This window comes from Meles meles, chromosome 12 (assembly GCF_922984935.1).
Source record: "Meles meles chromosome 12, mMelMel3.1 paternal haplotype, whole genome shotgun sequence".
Lineage (NCBI taxonomy): Eukaryota > Metazoa > Chordata > Mammalia > Carnivora > Mustelidae > Meles > Meles meles.
In genome coordinates, this window is record NC_060077.1 from 96,022,676 (window position 1) to 96,042,708 (window position 20,033).

At 62.8% G+C, this 20,033-nt stretch overlaps 1 protein-coding gene across 4 annotated transcripts in view; it reads left to right on the forward strand.

Moving 5' to 3' along the window:
* CTDP1 (CTD phosphatase subunit 1) overlaps positions 1–19,820 on the forward strand; it is a 52,328-nt gene extending 32,508 nt beyond the window's left edge. For 2 of the 4 annotated variants that reach the window (XM_046024487.1, XM_046024490.1), the window contains exons 11-13: positions 221–380; positions 10,643–10,800; positions 19,272–19,820. In XM_046024487.1, coding sequence (XP_045880443.1) covers positions 221–380; positions 10,643–10,800; positions 19,272–19,413 — 460 coding nt within the window. In that variant the 3' untranslated portion in view covers positions 19,414–19,820. The remainder of the gene's footprint in view (positions 1–220; positions 381–10,642; positions 10,801–19,271) is intronic. The other 2 variants (XM_046024488.1, XM_046024489.1) reach the window with 2 other exon arrangements.
* The last annotated feature ends 213 nt before the right edge of the window (positions 19,821–20,033 follow it).

Sequence of the window (20,033 nt, forward strand, 5' to 3'; positions counted from 1 at the left end):
TGAGACGAGGGAGGCCGGTCGAGCGGGGTCACGTTGGCGGAAGGAGGCGGGTGTTCGCTTCCAGCAGGAGGCGGCCGGAGCAGGTGCTGTGGAGAGACACGGTGGTTTGTCGCGGCCAGAATGCTGTGTGTGTGAGTGCGTGTGCGTGTGTACCTGCTCCGAGAGTCAGGAGTCCTTCCAAGTGACCTTCCTCACGTGGGACCTGTGACATTCATTTCAGAGTGGTTCAGCCGCCGCGGCAGACGCTTGCTCAAGAGCTGCCGGACAGCCGACCCGGAGAGCAGCCCGGCCCCAGTGGACGGAAGCGACAGCCCAGCATGTCAGAGACAATGCCGCTGTACACGCTGTGTAAGGAGGACTTAGAGAGTATGGACAAAGAGGTGAGGCCCGCGGGCGCCAGCGCGCCGGGGGCAGGGCGCACCGTGCTCACCACCACCCTTGGTTTCCCGGGGACGCCTCCACCGAGACGCGCGCAGCGGCCTTGAGGGACGCCTCAGGGCATCGGCAACGCTGGCGAGGGCCCGGCCTCGGGCTGGTGGGGCCAGGGCCACTGGTGGCCTGCACTGCCCCACGAGACACCCTTGATGACCTCCTGCCCGCGGCACAGCCGGCGGTCCCTTGTAGGATCTCAGCCTTACGCCCTGAAGCTAGGCCACATCGGTGGGGTTTCTGTTTTGTCAAAGGGTTAATTGTGGGAGTAAGGATAGCAGGGCCTTGACGTTCTGAATTGGAGACTAAATACAGTGGGGGTTTCCTTCCAGAACCAAACGGCACTAAGCTGCAGGTAATTTTGTAGGTCAGTGTGTTGTCTGTCTCCTGGGTCGTCTTCAGAGAGGCCCGAAACTCAACGTCAGCCGGTCCCGAGTCCCACCGGCCCTCATGCCCTGTGGCCCTCATGCCCTGCCCTGGGCCAGCGCCCTCGAGAGGAGGGTCCCGCCTGCCTGTGGGGGTCTCCGTTTGTAGGTGGTCGTGCAGCCTCTGTGCAGAAAACCGTATCGTGCATCCGAGGGAACACGGCCCCTCGTTGGCACCCCTGCTGGGCTCTGCTGGGGACGGAAGCCGTGTCCCGGCCGGCGCTCGGTGGCCTCCCTTTCTGCCCCAGCACCACGCCACACTCCGGGAAGACCCCGACATAGCAGGACGTGTTTTAGTTTATTTTCAGCAGCAGCAGGAAAATGTCCGTGGTTCCCGTCAGTGCAGAGTCTCCCCAGTGGCTCAGATTGTTGTGTGCAGAGGCTGGCTTACCTTTCGACGGCTGGACCCTGCTCGCAGACGTGCTAAGTTCCGCGCTCCCGTTTTTTGAGCATTAGCTGGTGGACGTGCTGTTCTTTGTTCACAGAAATGTTTTCTCCAAACACGTTTCCTCCATGCTCCTGTATCTCTAAGGGAGTTGCTGACCGCACAGGGAGCTGGGGGAGGGGCCCGCGGGCCTCCGCCTCCCTGGCCCCACGGCCGTCCCACAGACGCACACCGGCATTGAGAGGTCGGCAGCCGTGGCGCTGGTTCCGTATCGGGAGGTTTGGAATCTTGCCGTGGAGTAAGTGTTCAGGGCAACCTGTCATTCTGAGAAAGAACAGTCTGGGCCCTCAGCCACTGGGTATGTGGGAGGCGCAAGCCGTCTTGGGCTTTGGACCTGGCGGGCGCCGGGCTGCGCTGTTAACGCGATGAGACCAGAGATCCAGTCCCACGTGCCCTGCCAGGGAGACGGCAGCTGTGTCTGGGCATGGACGCTGGGTGCCCGGGCTGATGGTGGCCAGAGCCGACCCTCCACCCCTGCGCCCCTTCCCGGATCCCCAGTTCTCGGGAATCATGGCGGGCCGCAGACGGCGGGGTTTGGAAGTCGGTAGTGGAGAAGCAGGGAAGCAAATGTGCACGGCCAGGCCCAGGTCTGACAGGGGCCCTCTTGTCTGCAGTTCTGTCCAGGGCAGAAAAGGTCCCTGGGAGACCCAGCAGCAGCTGAGACCAGAGAGGCAGTCCCTGTGCCCCTGCTGCTGGGTGAGGCCAGCCCGCGGTGCAGCGGCCATGGGTAGCCTCCAAGCAGCTTCATGCAAGGTCACGTGGGGACGTCCTGGACAGAGTGTGCCGCTGATGGGAGGGACACCCAGGTGTCAGAAGATGCCGTCATCACCTGTGTCCCTTCTGAAATGCCTCCACGTCCAGAGAGGGTCTTAAAGGGGCGTTCAGGGTGCAGGAGATGCCCGTGGGCCCTGCGGAGTGCTGCTGGAAAGCAGGCGCACTGTCTCAGCAGACGCTGTCTCAGGTCCCTGCTCTGCGAGCTTGAAGATGTGGGGCTCCCAGTCCTGCGTCCGCGTGGCCGAGGCCACTCACAGTCCGGCTTGGGAGGAGAGAACAGACGTCGTAAGATGAGGAAACGTGTGCCAGTCCTGCTCCCGGGTGGGTTTCAGAGTGCACCCCAGTCTGCAAGGCAGTGACCCCGAGGTCTTCCGCTAGAGTAGAAGGAAGGTTGGAAGGGAGGGTGAGGCATGTAGGAAATTCCGAAACCTCCGGAGAGAATCTCAGGAAGCTTCCTGAAAACGAGTGGGTTGTGCGAGAAAGGGGTCGTTTCTGCCAGCAACGTGCTAGACTGGTTTTGTTTTCTAGTGCCCCTTGTTCTTTTGAGATAACCCAGGGTGGGTTGATTTTTTAGAGTTGTCGTTGTGTGTATAAATTTGTACACGTTGGCAGCTGTACGTAGGTGGTTTGGTTTTCGTGTAGTAGTTCTTGGATTTATGAAGAACATTCGATTGAGTAACAAATTGTCTTTTGTATGATTCCTTCAGTGGTCTTTTGCCAAAAACATTTGTTTTTCAGTACACGTGGGGTCTGGGAACTGTGAAATCTACCGCAGGACCCTGGCGTAAGTCGCACATGCCAGGGAGTTGTCTTACTCCGCTCAGTAAGTGGGATTGAGACCTGTGAGCTTACTCACCTGTCTCCTGCCAGGGGGTTCCCACACCCACCTGTGCCTGTCCTCATGCCCCCTGCTCACCTGTGCCCTGGCGTCAGGCTTGCTGTGCTCACCTGTGCTCATCTGTGCCCTGTCCTGATGCCCCTGTGCTCACCTGTGCAGTGACCCGTGCCTGTCGCGTTTGTCGAACCCTTTGGAGAGGCTGTTCAGACGGGCTGCAGCTCACACCGATGGGCGCTCCACAGCGTGTCCGTCCGAGCCCTATGCTGGGACCGGACGCTTCTCCCAGGCCCAGCAGCCACAGTCCCCTTCAATTCTGTCCCTCCTTTGTCCTACTGCCAGAGCTCGCTGTAAACGCAGCTCAGCTCAAGTCCCTGGAAGGGACTTGAGGCATGTCCTGGGTACTGTGGCCAGCTGCTCTCGGGAGGCGGGGGCCGTCCTCTGGACATGTGGTCAGACGGCCGGTCGTGCCCCAACAGGACGTCACGTGCCCACGGCCTTCACCCCCTCGTGTCCCCCCGGAGGAGGAGGGGCAGGCGTGGTGAGAGCTGGCGCGATGCTCGGAGAGCCCACGCTTACCCACATCTCCCCAGCAGCGTGTCGCTGGGACGTTCTCTTTTACCGCGGGGTACAGGGAAGTCTCCGTGTCAGTCCAGCTCCGTCCTCGCTGTGTTCAGACAGGCCTCCGGCACCCACTGGCTTCTGCAGCCTGCCCCGTGGGCGGGGGACGGACTGCGGTCTGTGCGCGTCTAGCATGAGGGTTTCTGTCCCGGTCGTGCGGGTGCCAGACGGTTGCACTTTGCGTGTGTTGTGCTTCACACGAAGAAGAGCCTTCTGCCGAGACCTGGGGCCGCGATCACCACGTGCTGGGGCCCGGACGCCAGTGTTCCCACCGTGGGCAGCCGCTTCCTGCCAGCACGGCAGCGGGTTCTGCCCTGCGGGAGACGGCAAGCCTGTAGGTTTGCTGCTGATGAGTACGCGGCGGCGGTGAGCGGCGTGAGCTCACGCCTCATTTGCTGCTTGCGCGCAGGGACGCCCTCCGGAGAGGATGTGGGGCTGCCGGCATGGGCGTGCCCTGTCTGGGGACTGAAAGGTGGTCCCCGAGAGCTGACCCGAGCGTCCACAAGATGCACGTGCACTGCTGTCTGTCCCCGCACGCGGTTTCGCTCACTGGGCTCTCAGAGGGGTCGCACGACGCTGGGCAGCTGCCCGGCGGTGGTTTTGGCCTTGTGCCACGCACACCGCCTTCTCCCTTTCGCTTTGAAGCCGCACTCAGTGTGGGACGCGTGTGTCGGGGAAACCTTCAGAGTCGCTTTTCCATCCCTGCGGCAGGTGTGCCCCGCCTGGAGCAAATGCTGTTTTACATTTATATTCGGAGTAAAACGGGCTCATTCTCTGTGGGCTTCAAAATGTTGGGGTGAAGCAAGTTTATTCCAGAAGCTACCACGGACCCCAGCTTTGGGCGGGTGGGGATGCCTGCAGGTGTGGCCACGGTACTGTCTGAGTCTTCCGGGGTCAGGATTGTTCATAACGTCTTGCCCAAGTGATGATTCTTGGGGTTAGCGGGGCGTCCGATCCTGTGTGTGAGTTTCCACAAGGTGACACCTTCCGGCGGCTGCGTGTCCCGCTGTAGTGCGGCGCTCTCCGGGGTCGGGTTTGCGCATGTGTGTTCCCGCTTGAGGCAAACGCACAAGAGACGTGTAGCGCTCACTGTGTGTGGCCAGAGGCTGATGAGCAGGTTTTGTGCTGGGGTGTGGGGGTCGTGTCTCCAAAATGAAAGAAAGGTCCACCCTTCGAGGTAAAACGCACAACAGTCTGCTCCGACAGTGGGGAGTTTGCAGTGCTGTTGGGACAGAAGATTTGCTCTGAGTCCGATCGGTCGGGTGGCGCTAGCCACGAGAGATCAGAAGGGCTGTGCACTCTGCCGCCCACACGCGAAGCACGGGGAAGCATCACGGTTGGAGGAGGACCGGCCCGTCGCTGACCCCCACGTTGGCCCCGGACGGGTATTCCCCCAGCACGGCCTCCCAGCCTCCCAGTCCCCCAGTCCCTGCCGCTGAAGTCCATGGAACAGAGAAGGGGGTGCCCCCCTCAGTCCGTCGGGCGTGCGGTTCTCGGTCAGGGTCGGGAGTCTGAGCCCCGTGTTGGACCAAGAGCTTTCTTGAAGGAAGAACAAAAGTTACAACTTCGGAAGAAAGAGCAGACGGTTCCTGAAAGCGTGGGTGCGGCGGGATGAGCAGGGCTCTCTTCCTGCTTCCCCAGCTCTTGCCGTGCCTGCAGGTGGGGCCCCTCTCCCAGCTCTCTCTGGGACAGGCACCCAAAACACAGAGGGTCTGGGGACAGGAGTCTGGCCCAGAGAGCACGGAGGCTCCTTTATCTGACTCTGTGCTCCATGGGGGGCCCAGCCACACCACTGAGTGGAAGGGGAGCACCCCAGTTCTGGGGACGAGCGGACCCTAGGCTTGCCTCCGAGAGCAGGCGTGGGACAGACAGCATTACGGAGGCACAAAATCCATGTCACGGTCCGCGGAAGGCAAGGCCCTCGCCAGGCTGATCGCCTGCAAACGCAGACCCATGTTCCCCAGAGGCTCGGAGAAGCTGTCCTGTCAGAGCCGTCCGGGCACAGCCTGAGTGGCAGCAGACGCCCACCCCCGGCCAGCCCAGACGTCGGGGTTAGGAGACCAGCACGTTCGGAGCCGCTCGGTGGCTGGGCTCCCTGGGCAGAGGCACAGAGCCTCCGGGGAACGCGCACGCGATGACGAGCGGAGCGGCCGGGATTTCGGAACGGAGAAAGACACGCGCTCCGCAGCGTCCCGGACGGTCGCCCGACACGCCCGACCCGGTGGAGGCGAAGAAGGGAGAGCACGAACAGGGCCGCAGTGATCCCCTGGAGACGAGCCGGAAGACAGATGGGGGTCCGTGGTCAGAACCACAGGTACGTCAGGTCAGCAGCAGAGCCTTCTGTGTGCGCCGCTGGGACTCCACAGCTGGGGAGGACGGGGGCAGGTACTTGGAGGAGTGATGGCTGAAGACCCCAGGAACTTGGTCAGAGCCATAAATTTACTGGTTTCTGATGCTACAGACCAGTCTGGCCAGTCGTAGAATTTCATAAAGCAGAGTGTCGTCCACACTCTGTGTCTCCGCGTGGCTCCCTCCTCCCCAGGACCACAGCAGGCTGCGCGCACAAGGTTCGACAAGGGCCCTGCAGACCGCCAGGAGTCCTTGGTGTGTTCAGGGACCGTGTCTCCCGGGCAGGGGCGCAGGGACCGGGCGCGTGGCAGGACTTGGTGTTCGTGGGCAGACATGTGCACAAAAGAAACGGCTGGAGACCGTGCGGAGAGTTACTTGAGGCTGCATCACGCAGGTCTCTCCTTCTAGGTGTCGTGGGCACACTTTAGGAACAGTGCGTGCCCGCAGAGCTTTAATGGCTTGTTTGCCTGACCGCTGGAACGTCTCCTTTGTGTCCGCAGCCCTCGCGGCAGTCGGACTTCCCGTGCCCTCGTTGATGTGTGTGCGGCCTCGCGGTCACGCCCACTGGGCTTTCTTCCTCAGACTGGAGTCCGGGACGGACATCGGGCAGGGACACCGCCGTGACTTTGCCAAGTGACCCTTCTGTTCACACGCCTGTTTGGAGCAGGAGCTCGTGGGCCCGCAGGTTCACTTGTGCCACTCAGGGCTTTGTGCGTGTCAGCGAGCTCTCATGCCAGTTCACCAGACAGCTGCCGTGAGGGCTCTTGGGTCTCAGCTCAGGGCTGGGCCGAGCTCTGCGAGCCACGTCACGAACGTTCCGGACAGCTTGAGAGAGTTAACAGACACTGGCTTTTAGAGAAAACACTGGAGCTCGAAGATAATACGTGGAAACAGCGTTTTTATAGTCGGAAAGTGAACCGGGGACACAGGTCCTAAGTTATTTCTCGTGATCTAGAGGACCTGTCCTGCAGGCTCGCCCGGGCCAGTCCCTCCAGGAGACCGTGGCCAAAGGAGCTGTGACGAGCGCTGCTGGCCTGAAGCAGGAGCGAACACCCGGTGTCACCTCGGCCTTGTCTGCTTCGAGTGTGCGGGCCGAGGCAGACGGGCGGCACCGCCTCTGTCCCCTTTTCTGTGTCCTTGGGGAAAGGAACCATTAGCATGTCTGAGCACATTTCAGTTCCATCAAGAGAGAAGGTCGCCGGGCACAGGGAGTGACCGGGAAGTTTGCATTTCCAGCCTGGGGCGCGGTTCTGTTCTTCTCGTCACCATGCCCCACTTGCCGGCCTTGCGTCTGCGCAGGCAGAGGCCGCGAGGAGTCCGGGATCCCCACGGTCCTGTGTCTTCCAGACGAGGCGATGGGAACGCTTTCCAGGGCAGTCGATGGGATCCGTGTGGGCCCTCTCACACACCTCCTTCGTTAATTCAGTGGAAAGCGAATTTTTTCTCTTCACATACTTGGCTTTTAGGTTTTTCCTTAAGATCCTAAAATTTTTGCGCTAGCATCTTTCAAGTAGTGTTTATAAAATAGTCATTACACATTCCTGTTTTTCAAAGAGCCCCGTTACCCTTGCGTAAAGGAGGCCTGGAGCGGTGTCTTTGCTCTGAATCAGACCCTCTGCCCGCGGCAGGCAGGAGGCCGAGCAGGCGGAAGCAGAGTTCAGGTGCAGCTCATCTGTGCCCACGATTCTCGTTGGGGCACAGCATCTTTCTGAATCCTGCAAACAGTCGGCAGGATGGACGCGCACGCGGGTTTGCCCGTCCGCAGATGCGAGGAGCGAAAGGGCTCCTGCTCGGGGACGGTGCTGACGCGCTCAGGGCACCTCGCGGTCTCCGGGAGGCTGCGATTGTCTCGAAGACCTGAGTTTTTAGATTCCTCCTGTCCTCTTGAAAAGGCGTGATGTAGGGTTAAAGGCCTGAAGTATCCTCAGAGGAAATTACCCTAACAGGAGGTTTGCTCACCAACTTAGAGTCGGCGCACGGTGAAGTGAGAGCGCGCCAGCTCTTAGTATTAACCCCGTGCTTGCTGGTACACGCGCTTAGCTTGGGAGCGAAGCCCGCATGTCGTTTGAAGACGGTGGTTGCTGTGTTGACCGACTGCCGCTGTGCGGTGGTGACGGACCTGGTCTTGGGTTGAAGACCTGCGCCAGGACCTCACTTTTCCCCTCAGAGCCCTCGCGGTCCATGCAGAGAAGCCCAGGGGTGCTTTGGGGTGCCCGAGGCCAGGGAGGTGAGGAGCGGGCAGCCCAGTCCCTGAATGGGGGGGGCATGCCCTTGGCCTTTGTAGGGAGGGGCTGCTGCTGGCCAGCCTTGCCGGGAGCCTCCTTAGGGGGCACCGCCCAGTGGGTTTTTGTGAGTTAAACACATCTGACGGCCTTTCTTCCCTTGACAATGCCTGGAAGCCGCTGTGCCCGCTTGCTCAGGCCTCCCACAGCTCTGTCCTCGGCTGTGCCCACCCAGCTTCCCCGCGGCGTGTGGCCTGGGGAGACGGGGCCGCACACCCATGGCTCTCGTCTTGAGACGTGGATCGACAGGAGGCCGTTCAGACTCGTCTGTGCTCACCTACATGTGCGGGGGTCACAGCAGCTGGGATGCAACCTGCCTCCACACACTCCCCCTTGTCTGATGCCGGTCACAGGGTGGGGGTCCTGGCTTGTCTCCGCTGCGGTGACCGACCAGCTGTGACTCGGGGCTCCCACGACCCGCTTCTGGGGTCCCACCCTTCGCTAGGGCTGCTCTGCACATACTTACCTTTACTGGCTTATTTCGTGATAAAGACCGTGACAGACAGATGAACAGCCAGACGGAGAGCCGCCTGGGGTCCCACTCAGGGGAGCTGCTGCCCCCGTGGAGTTGGAGTGGGCCGCCCTGCCCGGGTGTGGGAGCGCCCCAGGCCCAGCCTGCATCTCCATCTCCGGGCCCCTCTCCTCCCTGGAGGACGGGGCTGGGGCCGGGGGCTCCAGACTTCTGCTCCCGGCCCCGTCCAGAGCCCACCAAGAGTCTGTCTGCCATGTCGCCGGGAGCTCTGCATCAGGACAGAGGGACAGAGGCCAGCGAACCTCTCTCTTACTGTTTTGTACATCAGATAACCTTGTTACGTAACGATCCACTTTGCAGTCTTAGAGACGTAATCCTGTTGACTTCCAGGGTGTTTGACATCTTTGCCTGCTTTTTCTGTGTGTGTATTTTTGGGGAGAAAGAGAGGCCTTCCGCCCTGAAGCACAGTACCCAGGACTCAGCGGCGCACGGGTTAGTGCGGTCATCTCTATGCTCCACTTGGCGCCTTTTGTAGTACGTCGACGTTTGTGGAGATGTAGTAACAGCGTTGTCACGTGTGACATCCTGGAACGCTGCAGCACTTAGGCGTGCGTACGGTTGGGGGTGTTCCAGAGCCGTTGAAGAGCTTCTAGCCTGCGACTTCGCTCTGTGAGCGTCACCCTTGGCTGCCCTGAGCACACACGCCCCTGCGGAAGGCAGGCCTGCTGCCGGGTACTGTGGGGCCCCCAGCCCACCCGCTGGGGTCGGACGGCTTCTCCGTCACACACTAGGTTGGAACAAAGAAGGATCGCGGTTTCCGTTGTGCCAGCAGAGCGTCCCTCCTCGAGAAAACAGCAGTGTCCCAGAGATGCCCGTAGAGGTGCTCCAAAATGCAGTGCAGTTAGGACGTTTCCGTCCCATTGCCGTGGGTAACCTCCCGTTCCTTATTTTCTCCTTTCCACCTGATTTCTGTCGTTATCCGGTGTCTTTGTTAGAGGACCACAGTGAGCGGCGCCTTCAGCTCGGGTCGTGATCCCTGGGTCCTGGGATCGAGCCCCGCATCGGGCTCTCTGCTCCGTGGGGAGCCTGCTTCCTCCTCTCTGCCTGCCTCTCTGCCTACTTGTGATCTCTGTCTGTCAAATAAATAAAATCTTTAAAAAAAAATTAGAAGACCAGAGTGAGTTTGAGAGAAAGGCAGAGACCAAGGTCAGACCACGGTGGAAGGCTGACCCTCACCCCGTCTGCTGTGTGACGTAACAGCTCCGTCGGACTGAATGGGTGTTAGGAGGCAGCGCAGCCGAGCCGTGCTAGTGGGAGAACCATGGGAGCCCCCACTTTGGTGGCGTCCCTGGGGGCCCGGCGCTCGGCCTCCGGAAGCAGACCTGCCCCCCGCTGTAGAGGAGCCGTGAGGGCCGATGTTAGGGCCCGTGACTACGAGTCCCCATTGCCCTCGCTTGGTGTGTCCCTGAATGGTTCAGTTGGCGGCTTATGGGAGAGAGCGAGCCCCCCCGCCGTAGCTGGGACCCCGCCGGCAGCAGCGCCCCCCCCCCCCCGACACCGCAGAGCGTCTCCTGGAAAGCAGTCGTTCTCTGCAGCTCGTCTGTCACGAGCATTTTAGCAGAATCCTCCGTTTTCGCCGTGAAGCTCGTTCACGCACCAGCTAGAAAACCCCTCTCAGAATCATGCCGCCAAGAAGTAACGGCCCGGGGCCCGCGTCACCTGCACTAGGGTCACCTGTGGGGTGTTCCTGGGGCCCGCGTGACCTGTACCAGGGTCACATGGGTGTGGGGAGCCCAGGACGGGCAGCCTGGCCTTGTCGGCTCTCCCGCGGCCTCCAGAACCTGCTGTCACCCCCCAGAGCCCCACGGCTGAGGGCCCGGCGCTGCAGACCCAGGAGCCGGACGTGCCGCCCACGCACCAGGAGTGTGCGCGTGTGGCTAGGACTGGGTGGGGCCGGGGCCGCGGGGTGGGCGGTGGCTGTGGCCGGCACTGACTGTCCCCCTCCGCCAGGTGGATGACATCCTAGGAGAGGGCAGCGACGAGAGCGACAGTGAGAAGAGGAGGCCGGAGGAGGAGCGGCAGGAGCGGCCCCCACCCCGGGAGCCCCAGGCCACGCCGGAGGCCACGCCGTGCGGGGAGAGGACCGCCGCAGGCAGCCGGGGGCCCAGGTGAGGGGCCGGGGGGAGGGGCCCGGCCTGGAGACGCCTGCGGGTGCGACGGAGTCAGAACAGAGTCCGCAGACCTGGGCGTTTCCAGAAGGTGTCGTTTTCGGTGACAGGAATTTCTCTCCCCGTCTTGTGGCTTCAGTTTTTTGCTCGTGGACCCCAGTTTCGTCCCCTGGGGAGAGCATGTCCTGGGCGCTGCTAGCGGTGACACCCTGCAGGGCCAGCGGTCGCCAGCCTGGGGCAGAGGGCAAGGCAGCGCCGTGGCTGGCACGTTGGGCACAGCGCCCACTTTCCGGCATGCCCTGCGCTGTTGTTGGCGGCCCCGTCCGTGGGCGGCGTGCTCGGGCCGCAGCCGCCTCCCCACCAGCACTGACACGACCCCGTCCCCTCTTGTGCCGGGGGCGGCCTGCTGGCTCTCCTTCTCCGAAGGCTCTTTTTGTCTCACTTGGATCTGATCACCTCATTTGCTCTTTGCTCAGTTTCCTTCCTTTTTGCCTCTTTCTGAGTCTTCCCACCCCAGTGGCTCGGCTCAATCCCACCAAAGCCAGAGCCGCTGTCCCCGCACGCCTGATCTGCCTCTGGGCCCGCTGCATGCTGGGACTGGCCTCGCCGCGCCAGACTGCTTCCCGGCACCAGCGCTTCTCACTTTGCTCCCTCGTGTTGGTGGAGACAGCACGTCTTCCAGAAGCTTCCTGGGCCAGTGCGTGTGGGAGGCAGACACACTGCGCAGCCGGACAGGCCTTCCTGGCTTTGCCCTCGCCAGCTTGACCGTGGAGCGGGGGCACGTGTCCCTCGGCTGCAGGCGGCGCTGTTCCCGGCACAGTGTCGGCAGGTGGCACCCGCCGTCTGCCGCGGGGAGGACTGCGCCCCCTGCCCTGTGCGCTGGGCAGTTTGCCCGCCCCTGTCAGAGCCCCGGCTGCTCCCGCCGCGCGGGGGTTCAGCAGGACCGCCCCAGCCGCGGCCGACCCTGTGACGAGAAGCCGGCAGACACGCGTCCCAGGAGCCTCCTCCCAGCCACACGACAGTGGGCCTGCCTTCAAAGCTTCCGTGCCTCAGTTTCCTCTTCTGAAATGGGAGCGTCCGTGGTGCCGTCTCGGGTTGCTGTAGGGCAGCCAGTGCACGGGGCTGACACAGAACACAGACGCGTGTGCTCGCCCCGTGCCTGGGATCTCCCTCTGTGCGGGGGGCTCTTCTCTTTCCCCACTGAGTCCGTGCGCACCCGTCGGGTCCGACCCAAGACGTTCTGTGGGTAAATAAACAGCCCAAAAGAGTTGTTTACGTGAGCAGTCCAGTTCCAGAGCAGGACTGGGCCACATGTCTCAACGGTGACCGGGGAGAAGGCGCAGAGATTCGTGGCCCCGCGTGTGGGAACGTCTCTCCGAGAAGGGCCGTGGACGTGCAGCCGGGCTGCAGAGCGGGAGGACATCTGCCGCCTCTCAGGCGCTCGCTGCCCCGCCCGTCATGCAGCAGAGCCCTCCAGAGCAGGCGGGAAGCCGCGTCGAGTTGTTCTAGGAACTAGTTGTTTAAAATGCCGCACGAGGTGCTGATAAGCCTTGCCGGGTCGTCGTGCTGGCGTGTCTTCGTCCCTGTGCAGGGTGCCCCTGGGGTCTGCGGAGCGGGGGTGCAGGTGTGCCTGGTGCCCGCGACACGGGACGCGCCGCCTTCTTTCCCTGTTGGGTGGAAGAGAAATTGAGGTATTTTTCGCCAAGATTCAGAAAGGCCTGGGTGGAACCCACCGGGAGTGTGATCTTCTCTTGGGCCCACAGGTGTGCCGCCGAGCCCCAGAGCGCACGTGCTCTTTTGTTTCTGCATTTTCACGGGGCCATGCCCACCGCGACAGGCTCCAGGCTGGTCGGAAAAAGCCTTTGCTCTGACGTGGATCGGGTGCTGGCCTTCTGCCCTGCAGGCGGGTGGAGCAGTGTGGATTTAGGCCCGGAGGCTGGCTCTCCTGCGTCTCCTGCGTCTCAGTGGTCAGCCTGCTCAGGGAGAGGCACCCCGGCTTCCAGCTGAAAGTTTCTCCTGTGCTGTGGAGAACATCGAAACCAAAGGTGCCAGCCAGGCGGTAAGAAGCTTGAAATCCTCCAACGTGATGGGGTGGGGGACAGCCAGACGTACGTAGGACCGGATGTGGGGCTGAGCACCCTGCAGGCGCCCGGTGTCCACACCTGTCCCGAGGCCAGGAGAGCAGGGCACCCCCAGACTGTGCTCAGGCTCTGCTTGCTGTGAGGGACGTCCAAGCCGGCTTCCGTCATCCCAAGCCTGGAGACTCGGTGCTCCTTCCCGCCTGCCTTTCTCTGCTTCTCCTGAGCTTCGTGAGTGTGGCCGTGGCGGGAGCTCAGGGTTTCTGCGGGTGCCCCACGGCTCTGACCCCCGACCGCAGCAGAGTCAGATGGCAGCGGCTCCCTGTCGGCCGTCGCGGGTGACTTGGGTTTGCGGACCTCGTTTGTTCCTGTAACAGAGAAGTTGGCCAATGTGCGTGTCCGGTTGTATTTTATTCTCGCTCACGGGGACTGGATACGGAAGTGAGGGACCTTGGGAAGGCAGGGCCGGCTTTGCCCCGGGTGTCCAGTTGGCCGCCCCTCTCGCCAGGTCCGCGTGGCTGAGCTGCTCGACAGGGTCTTCACGCCCAAATGGCCCAGCTGGTCCCTCGGCGCACAGTGGCCACCCCGGCCGGCGAAAGGCCAGACCCGGCCTCCACAGCGTGGGAACCGCACCGCCGGCTTCCACTCCCAGAGAAGTTGCTGGGAGCGCGGCCGTGGTGAGCACGCCCGGCCCCAGGGAGCCATGTGGACTGAGCGCGAGCAGTGGCCAGCGGTGCAAAAAGCGCAGAAGGGAAGCGAGCGTTCTCAGAAGAGCAGCGGCCTGGCCATGAGCTTAGACGTGGGGGGCAGAAGAGCTCCCAGGGCAGAGGGATGGCGTTTTCCCCACACACACCCCGAAAGGGCGGAGGGACGGCGTTGTCTCCCACACACCCCGAAAGCTCCTGCGACTGGGGGGGGGGGTCGGCGCAGACACCCCCGACTGCACGCGCCCGTGGCCCTGACGGCCAGGGACCGGGCACGCACGGCAGCTGCTGCGGAGACGGGCCCGCACAGGTGTTGGAGACAAGGCCAGCAGCAGGCGGACCCCATCAGAAGGCGAGAGGAGGACGTCCCCGTCCGCAGCGGAGAGCCTTCGCCGGGAGCCTGCTTGCCTCATGGGACATCCTGAAGGACGGCCTTGGCTGCGAGCTGGGGAGCCGCGCAGAGACGGGAACGCGCGACCGTGGAGCGCCGTGGAGTCATCAGCACCGGGAGCTCTCGCGTCTCTTTTCTCTTCGTTGAACCGACAGCAGGGGCAGGCGTGTTAGACGACGTGTGCGGCGCGGTCTGCGGGGCGAGCCGTGCGGGCGCCGGCCGTTGGTTGGCAGAGGCAGGAGGAACGACGTATCTCGGAAGAAACGGGGAACGGGAAGGTTCGCGTGTCGCGCTGTGAGTGCACTTTCCTTCCGCCCGCTCACGCGTACGATGTGAAGTCACATGCGGTGCACGGCTTGTACCGCGCGAGTGACAGCCCGAGCAGAGGGAAGAGTCCATCCCCGTGTCTGACCGGGGGAGACTCGGGCCACCGTCCATGCCGACCGTGTGCCGCGGTGTCCGTGCAAGGCACCCGCAGCCCCCGTCTGGAGGGAAGGCCAGGAGCCCAGGCCCATGCCATGGGGTCCCGGTGGGTCTCGGACAGGGTCAGAGCCGCACCACCCTCGAGCCTGCGGTGTGAGCGGGTCGGGTGGTACGAGAGCAGACTGAAGGTCGGGCCCGCGCGTGTGCAGCTTCGGGGTGAGCGGTGGGCAGCGCTCAGAGGCTGGCCGCTGCCGTCCATCCTGGCGAGGGCCGAGAGGCAGGAGGCGGACTCCGTCACCCCCGCACGCACACGGCGGTGGGGCACAGCAGCCCACGCCGGCAGAAGGAGCCACGTGAAAGGACCCTGCCCTCTTGGTCCAGATGGTGGGCTGCGGCACGAGGGTAGTGGTCGCGGGGTGGGGGAGGGCGTCTGTGAGCGCACCCTCGTGCCAGCCACAGGGCCCGCCAGGCCAGACGCACAGGAGACTGGGCTATGGAGTGAGGGAGGGGCACCGGAGCCCTTCCTGCTCCTTCTGCGAGGGCGCTCAGAGGTCGTCTTGGCCGTCAGCAGGCTTTTCAGAAACAGTTGCCACAGATGGTCTGGAGAATGTCTTCTGCAAACACGCTCGCCGGACGCCTGCACGCCGGCTGCGGACTGGGCCGCTCGCTGCCCCTGTTGACCCTGCTGCCTGCTGGGACTTCCCCGCAGGCCATCTTGGGGATGCGGTCGTTCCCTTGGTTTCTGCTGGTGAAAACTCCCCTCCGTGGTTCCTGGGACGCGAACTGGCGTCTCTTGAAAAAGAGGCAGAGCCTCTCGGAGACCAACTGGCCGGGCCGTCGGGCCACGAGTGTCCTTGCTCTGCACGTCGTGACCCGAGGAGGTGCACAGCACACCCGGCCACACGGGCTGCCACGTCCCTGAGCTCACGTCGGGGCAGCTGGTGTGCTCGGCGCGGGAGTGTCGGAAACTGCCGGGTCGGGTCCCCTGCTGCCCTGCTGTCTGCCGGCGTCTCCGAGCGAGAGACAGGGATGTCGTCTCGGTCCTTCCGTAAACTGGCTGCACGGGCTGGCGGTTGTCACCTTGGTCACTGTCACCGTGGCACGGAGCTTCGCGCTGGAGCAGGCCCCGGGACAGGTTCTCCATGGACATAGTCGCGGGGGACATGCCCTCCACTCCACCACGGGTCCCCTTCCCCGGAGACCCTTGTGCCATGTGCGGGACAAGCCTGGCCTTGCAGCAGAGTGCGCTCTTCGGCTCGAGCGTGAGTGGCCCAGCTCCCGCGCACGGCTGAGGGGTCCTGTGGACAGGGACGGGGGACCCGGCCTCCAGCCTGGAGCCCTGGCTGTCTGCACGCTCTGGGCCAGCTGCCTTCCACAGCCGCCTGACACCCCACGCGGGCTGACCACACAGCGGGGGGTTGACGGCCGCCCTGTAGGCTGAGCGTGTCTAACCCCACGTGTCAGGCGACCAGACGGCCGGGTGCCCGCCCACAGCGAAAGGCAGGCTCCCCGCAGCCGGCGCTCGCGGATGAGGAAACGCCTGGTGTGCCCAGCTCGCTCTGTGCCGCGCACGCGTCCGAGAAGGGAGCAGCCCCAGTCGGCCTCGTACGTGCTGTTCTGCAAGAGGCCGACCTGGCCCTCCCTTGCACGCGTGCGCACACGCATCCACGGAACAGGTGTGTTCGCCCGGGCGGTGGCCTCGCCGAGGGCGGTACGGTGGCTTCTTTCTTTCTGGAAAAAAAACGAGTTTCTTTAACCGGCAAGTTGAACACATGCTTTGTGGACACTGAGTGCTGGTCGTCAGTGAGACAAGCATGTGTGCGCGGCTGTCGCAGTCACGGGACCCGTCGAACGCGCCAGGGACAGAGAGCTCAAGGCGCCGGAGGGCGGCCGCCAGCAGCGCGTTCGGAGGTGGGCACGTCGAGGAGGAAACGTGCGCATGCTGATGCCGCGTCGTGTTCCCGCTGGATTGCACATGGAGTCAGGGCTTGCCGGGCTCTCAGTTTTCTGCAGGGTCCGTCTGTGAGCGTGTCACGAGCGCCGTGCGTTGTGAGGGGCTTATTGACGGTCACCTGCAGGCCTGTTTCCAATTCTTGGGATGAGTTTTTGGGGGGAGGGAGAGCCTCCAGCAAGCCTCCTGCTGATCGAGCCCACTTGGGGCTCCATCCCGTGACCCTGAGATCACGACCTGCACCAAAATCGGGTCAGATGCGCAACAGAGCCACCCAGGTGTTCCAAGGTCGTTCTTAATTAGTAAAATTCAGTTCTGCTCTATGTTACTTCACCAAGCACGACTGGGCGCCGCTGCCCCAGACATTCTAGAGCCGGCGGAAGGTTCACAGGGGCGCCTGGGGCTCAGCCCGTGAGGTGGCTGCCTTTGGCTCAGGTCGCAGCCCCAGGGTCCTGGGTTCCAGCCCTGCCTCGGGCTCCCTGCTCTGTGGAGAGCCTGCTTCCCCCCCTTCCTCTACTTGTGTTCTCTCTCAAATGAATAAAATCTTTCTTTAAAAAAAGGGAGATTTTGGGGGCGCCTGGGTGGCTCAGTAGGTTAAAGCCTCTGCCTTCGGCTCAGGTCATGATCCCAGGGTCCTGGGATCGAGCCCCGCATCGGACTCTGCTCAGCGGGGAGCTTGCTTCTCCCTCTCTCTCTGCCTGCTTCTCTGCCTAGTTGTGATCTCTGTCTGTCCAATAAAATATTTTTTAAAAAGGGGGGAGTTTCACAAAAGATTTTATCCTAAATTACTGTCATTGTAAGATGGCTGTTTTGAGAGAACTTTCCGAGCCATCTGCGGCTTCTCTGCCTGCCCTCGTCCTGCTCCTGGGGTCCCTGCTCTTCCCTGAACTCTGCTATCCTGGTCCCGCCGGCACGCCTCTGCCTGGGGGGTCATCTGAGCTGTTTCCACGGGTTCCTGATCCGCGTCCTCACAGCCTTGGGTCCAGCTTTTTCCTGGACTCAGTGCCTTCATCCCCAGCGGCAGGCATTCTCTGTCTTTGTTTTTTTTGCCTCAAGCTCTCAAAGGGATGAAAGGGAACCTGGGTGGGGATGGGCTCTCCACGAGGAACAGACTTTGTAGGGGGCGGCGAGGAAAGTTGGTTGTGTCTGTCACTTCCTGAGGCCGGCTCTGCACAAACCAGGGGACCCCCCCATACGGGGCGACAAGTGCGTGTCCACGCAGCGTGACGTGTGCTCCCAGCCCGGCCACGACTCCCGGGGCTGGTGGAAGCCCAGGACCGGGAGCACATCCTGACGGTAGATCGTAGGGTGACGGGAGACAAGCCTCACGTTCCCCCAGCGTGCTCTCCAGCTGCAGGCTGCGGCCGGCTAGGGGCTGGGAGGATGGGGTGTCTGGAGAATGGGGTCCAGCCAGTGTTTCCCAGGTTTTCTCAATCACTGGTGTTTTCGGTAAACCTCCACCGCATGCCAGCAGCTAGGACGTGTTCCTGCACTCAGGTCTGGGCACCTGAGACCCGCGCACGCTTTCCTGGGCAGTGCCCCGTGGGACACTGGTTTTATTGGGGTCGTCAGTCGTGGGAGCAGTAAAAACGTCCCCTTGTAGTAACTGGACGGCCCCTTGCCGCTCACACCTGAAACAGGTCAGCCGTTGGCCTGTGCGGTGTTGCAGGTACGGCCTCGTCTCCACTCCGCCAGCGCACAGCCCTCCGGTGGGCACAGAAACAGCTTGTTTGGGCACTTGGGCGACTGACCCTTGGTTCTGGCTCAGGTTGTGACCTTAGGGCCATGGGGTCGAGCCCCGGTTCCTGCTGCACGAGGAGTCGCTTGTGCCTCTCCCTCCCCCGGCTGGCACGCGCACGTTCGCTCGCTCTCCAAAGTAAAATCCTGGTAGAAGACCTGGTCTCGGGGTGTCTTGCAGACCCAGAAGCTGCTGCTGAGCTACCCGACCGCGTGTCTGTCAGGCCGCGCCTGCGCCTGGTCTGGGCCCGACCGGGGGTTCAAGTCCTACGGACGGACGCCGGGTTCCCACCACGCTCCCCGTCGCCAGCCTGAGCCCTCGCACGGACGCCGTAGTTCTGCTTCCTGAGTCCTTCTCAGGGTTTCTGTCCTTTCTGAGCTCTGACAGTTGCTGTTTTCAGATTCGGGAGTGTTTCTCACGGTGCTTTATTGTCTCGCCAGTTTGGAAAAGTTTCTTCTGTGTTCTTGGTCTCAGGTCCCATGTGACCCAGTGCTGCAGAGAGCCTCCCCGACCTCGTGTTTGTGTGACTTTGCCCAACAGACCTGCTGTGCCCTTCAGTTGTGATCAGGGTAGCCTGAGTGGACGTGGACTCGGGAGCGGGGAGTCTGGGGGCAGTGGACTGTGTGCTGGCCCCGCGCGGTCACCTGGGGTGCGCCTGGGCTTCCAGGTGTGCGGGCGGCAGGCCGGTTCCTTGGACAGACCAGCCTCTCTGCTGGTGCTTTGTGTCCTGGTTCACGTCTGGTGGTCCTTGGAGTGCTGCCAAGAGGGCAGGTCACGGCTCTGCAGGTGGAGGGCTGGGCATCAGGCCTCAGCCACACCTGCCGCACTCACAGTGTCCCGGCCTTGTCCTGTCTGCCTGGGACTCCCTCATGTGCGCCGGACTCTTGCTGTGGGGCCGCCTCTGCGGGGCCCGGCGGCACGGGGAACAGAGCGAGTGCCTCGCTCTGGGGTCAGCTGGCTTCAGCCGTCAGCTCCAGCCGGCTCTCGCCGTGAAACTAGGACAGCACTTTGCAGTGACCTTCCCCAGAGGACAGCGCTGTGTGGCATGTGTGCCGGGGTGTTCTTGTGGGGTACACGCGTCTGTGCGTGCCGGGGCGTGGACGCTGTGCTGGGGGCGTGCGCGCTGCAGTGCCCATGTGTGCCTGCCCCTGCTGCGAGCCTTTCACGGTCTGCGTCTGTCTTGCAGGGGCCACAAGCGTAAGCTGCCCGAGGAGGACGCCGGCAGCGCATCCAGCGGGGAGTCCAGCGGGGAGGACGAGGAGGGCAGCAGCTCGGAGGCGGACGAGATGGCCGCGGCGCTTGAGGCAGAGCTCAACGACCTCATGTGACCTGTGGGGCGCAGGGCGGGCGTGCACTCCGTCCCCGGAGGGCTCCAGGCAGCGCAGGCCCTCGGACGTTCCGTCTTCTCTAGAAAGACGCGTATATTTGCAGAGCTCCACATACAGAAACACATAATTTTGCAGAAATAGGTGTTTTTAGAATTTTACTACAGAAAGCTACTTTTCTAAGGGACGGTGTCCTGGGAGGCGGTGTGGCAAAGATGGCGCCGCCCCTGCGCAGCCTGGTGCGGATCGGGCAGGCGGGACGCGGGCGGCAGCCAGAGTGCGCAGTGGGGGCCGGGCAGCGGGTGGGTGCGGGGTCCTCCCCCGGGACTCGGATGTAAAGTTTTGTATATCGATCTCGCGTTGAACCACCGAGCAGATTTCTCTTTCATTGAATAAAACGCCTTTTTGTAAGCTCGCTCTGGTGCGCTGCGGCAGGAGCAGCTGGCGCCCTGCCTTCCCCGCGGCCGTGGGGCCGAGAGCGCCGCCCGTCCGGCTGCTGCGGGCCGTCGCTGGGAGAACAGACCTGCCTCACTCCTGCAGGCCGTCCCGTGGGACCGACTTCGTGGTACCTGTAGCGAAACGTTGAGAACACAGAGGGTCTCCGTCATTGGTCGCTCTCAGGT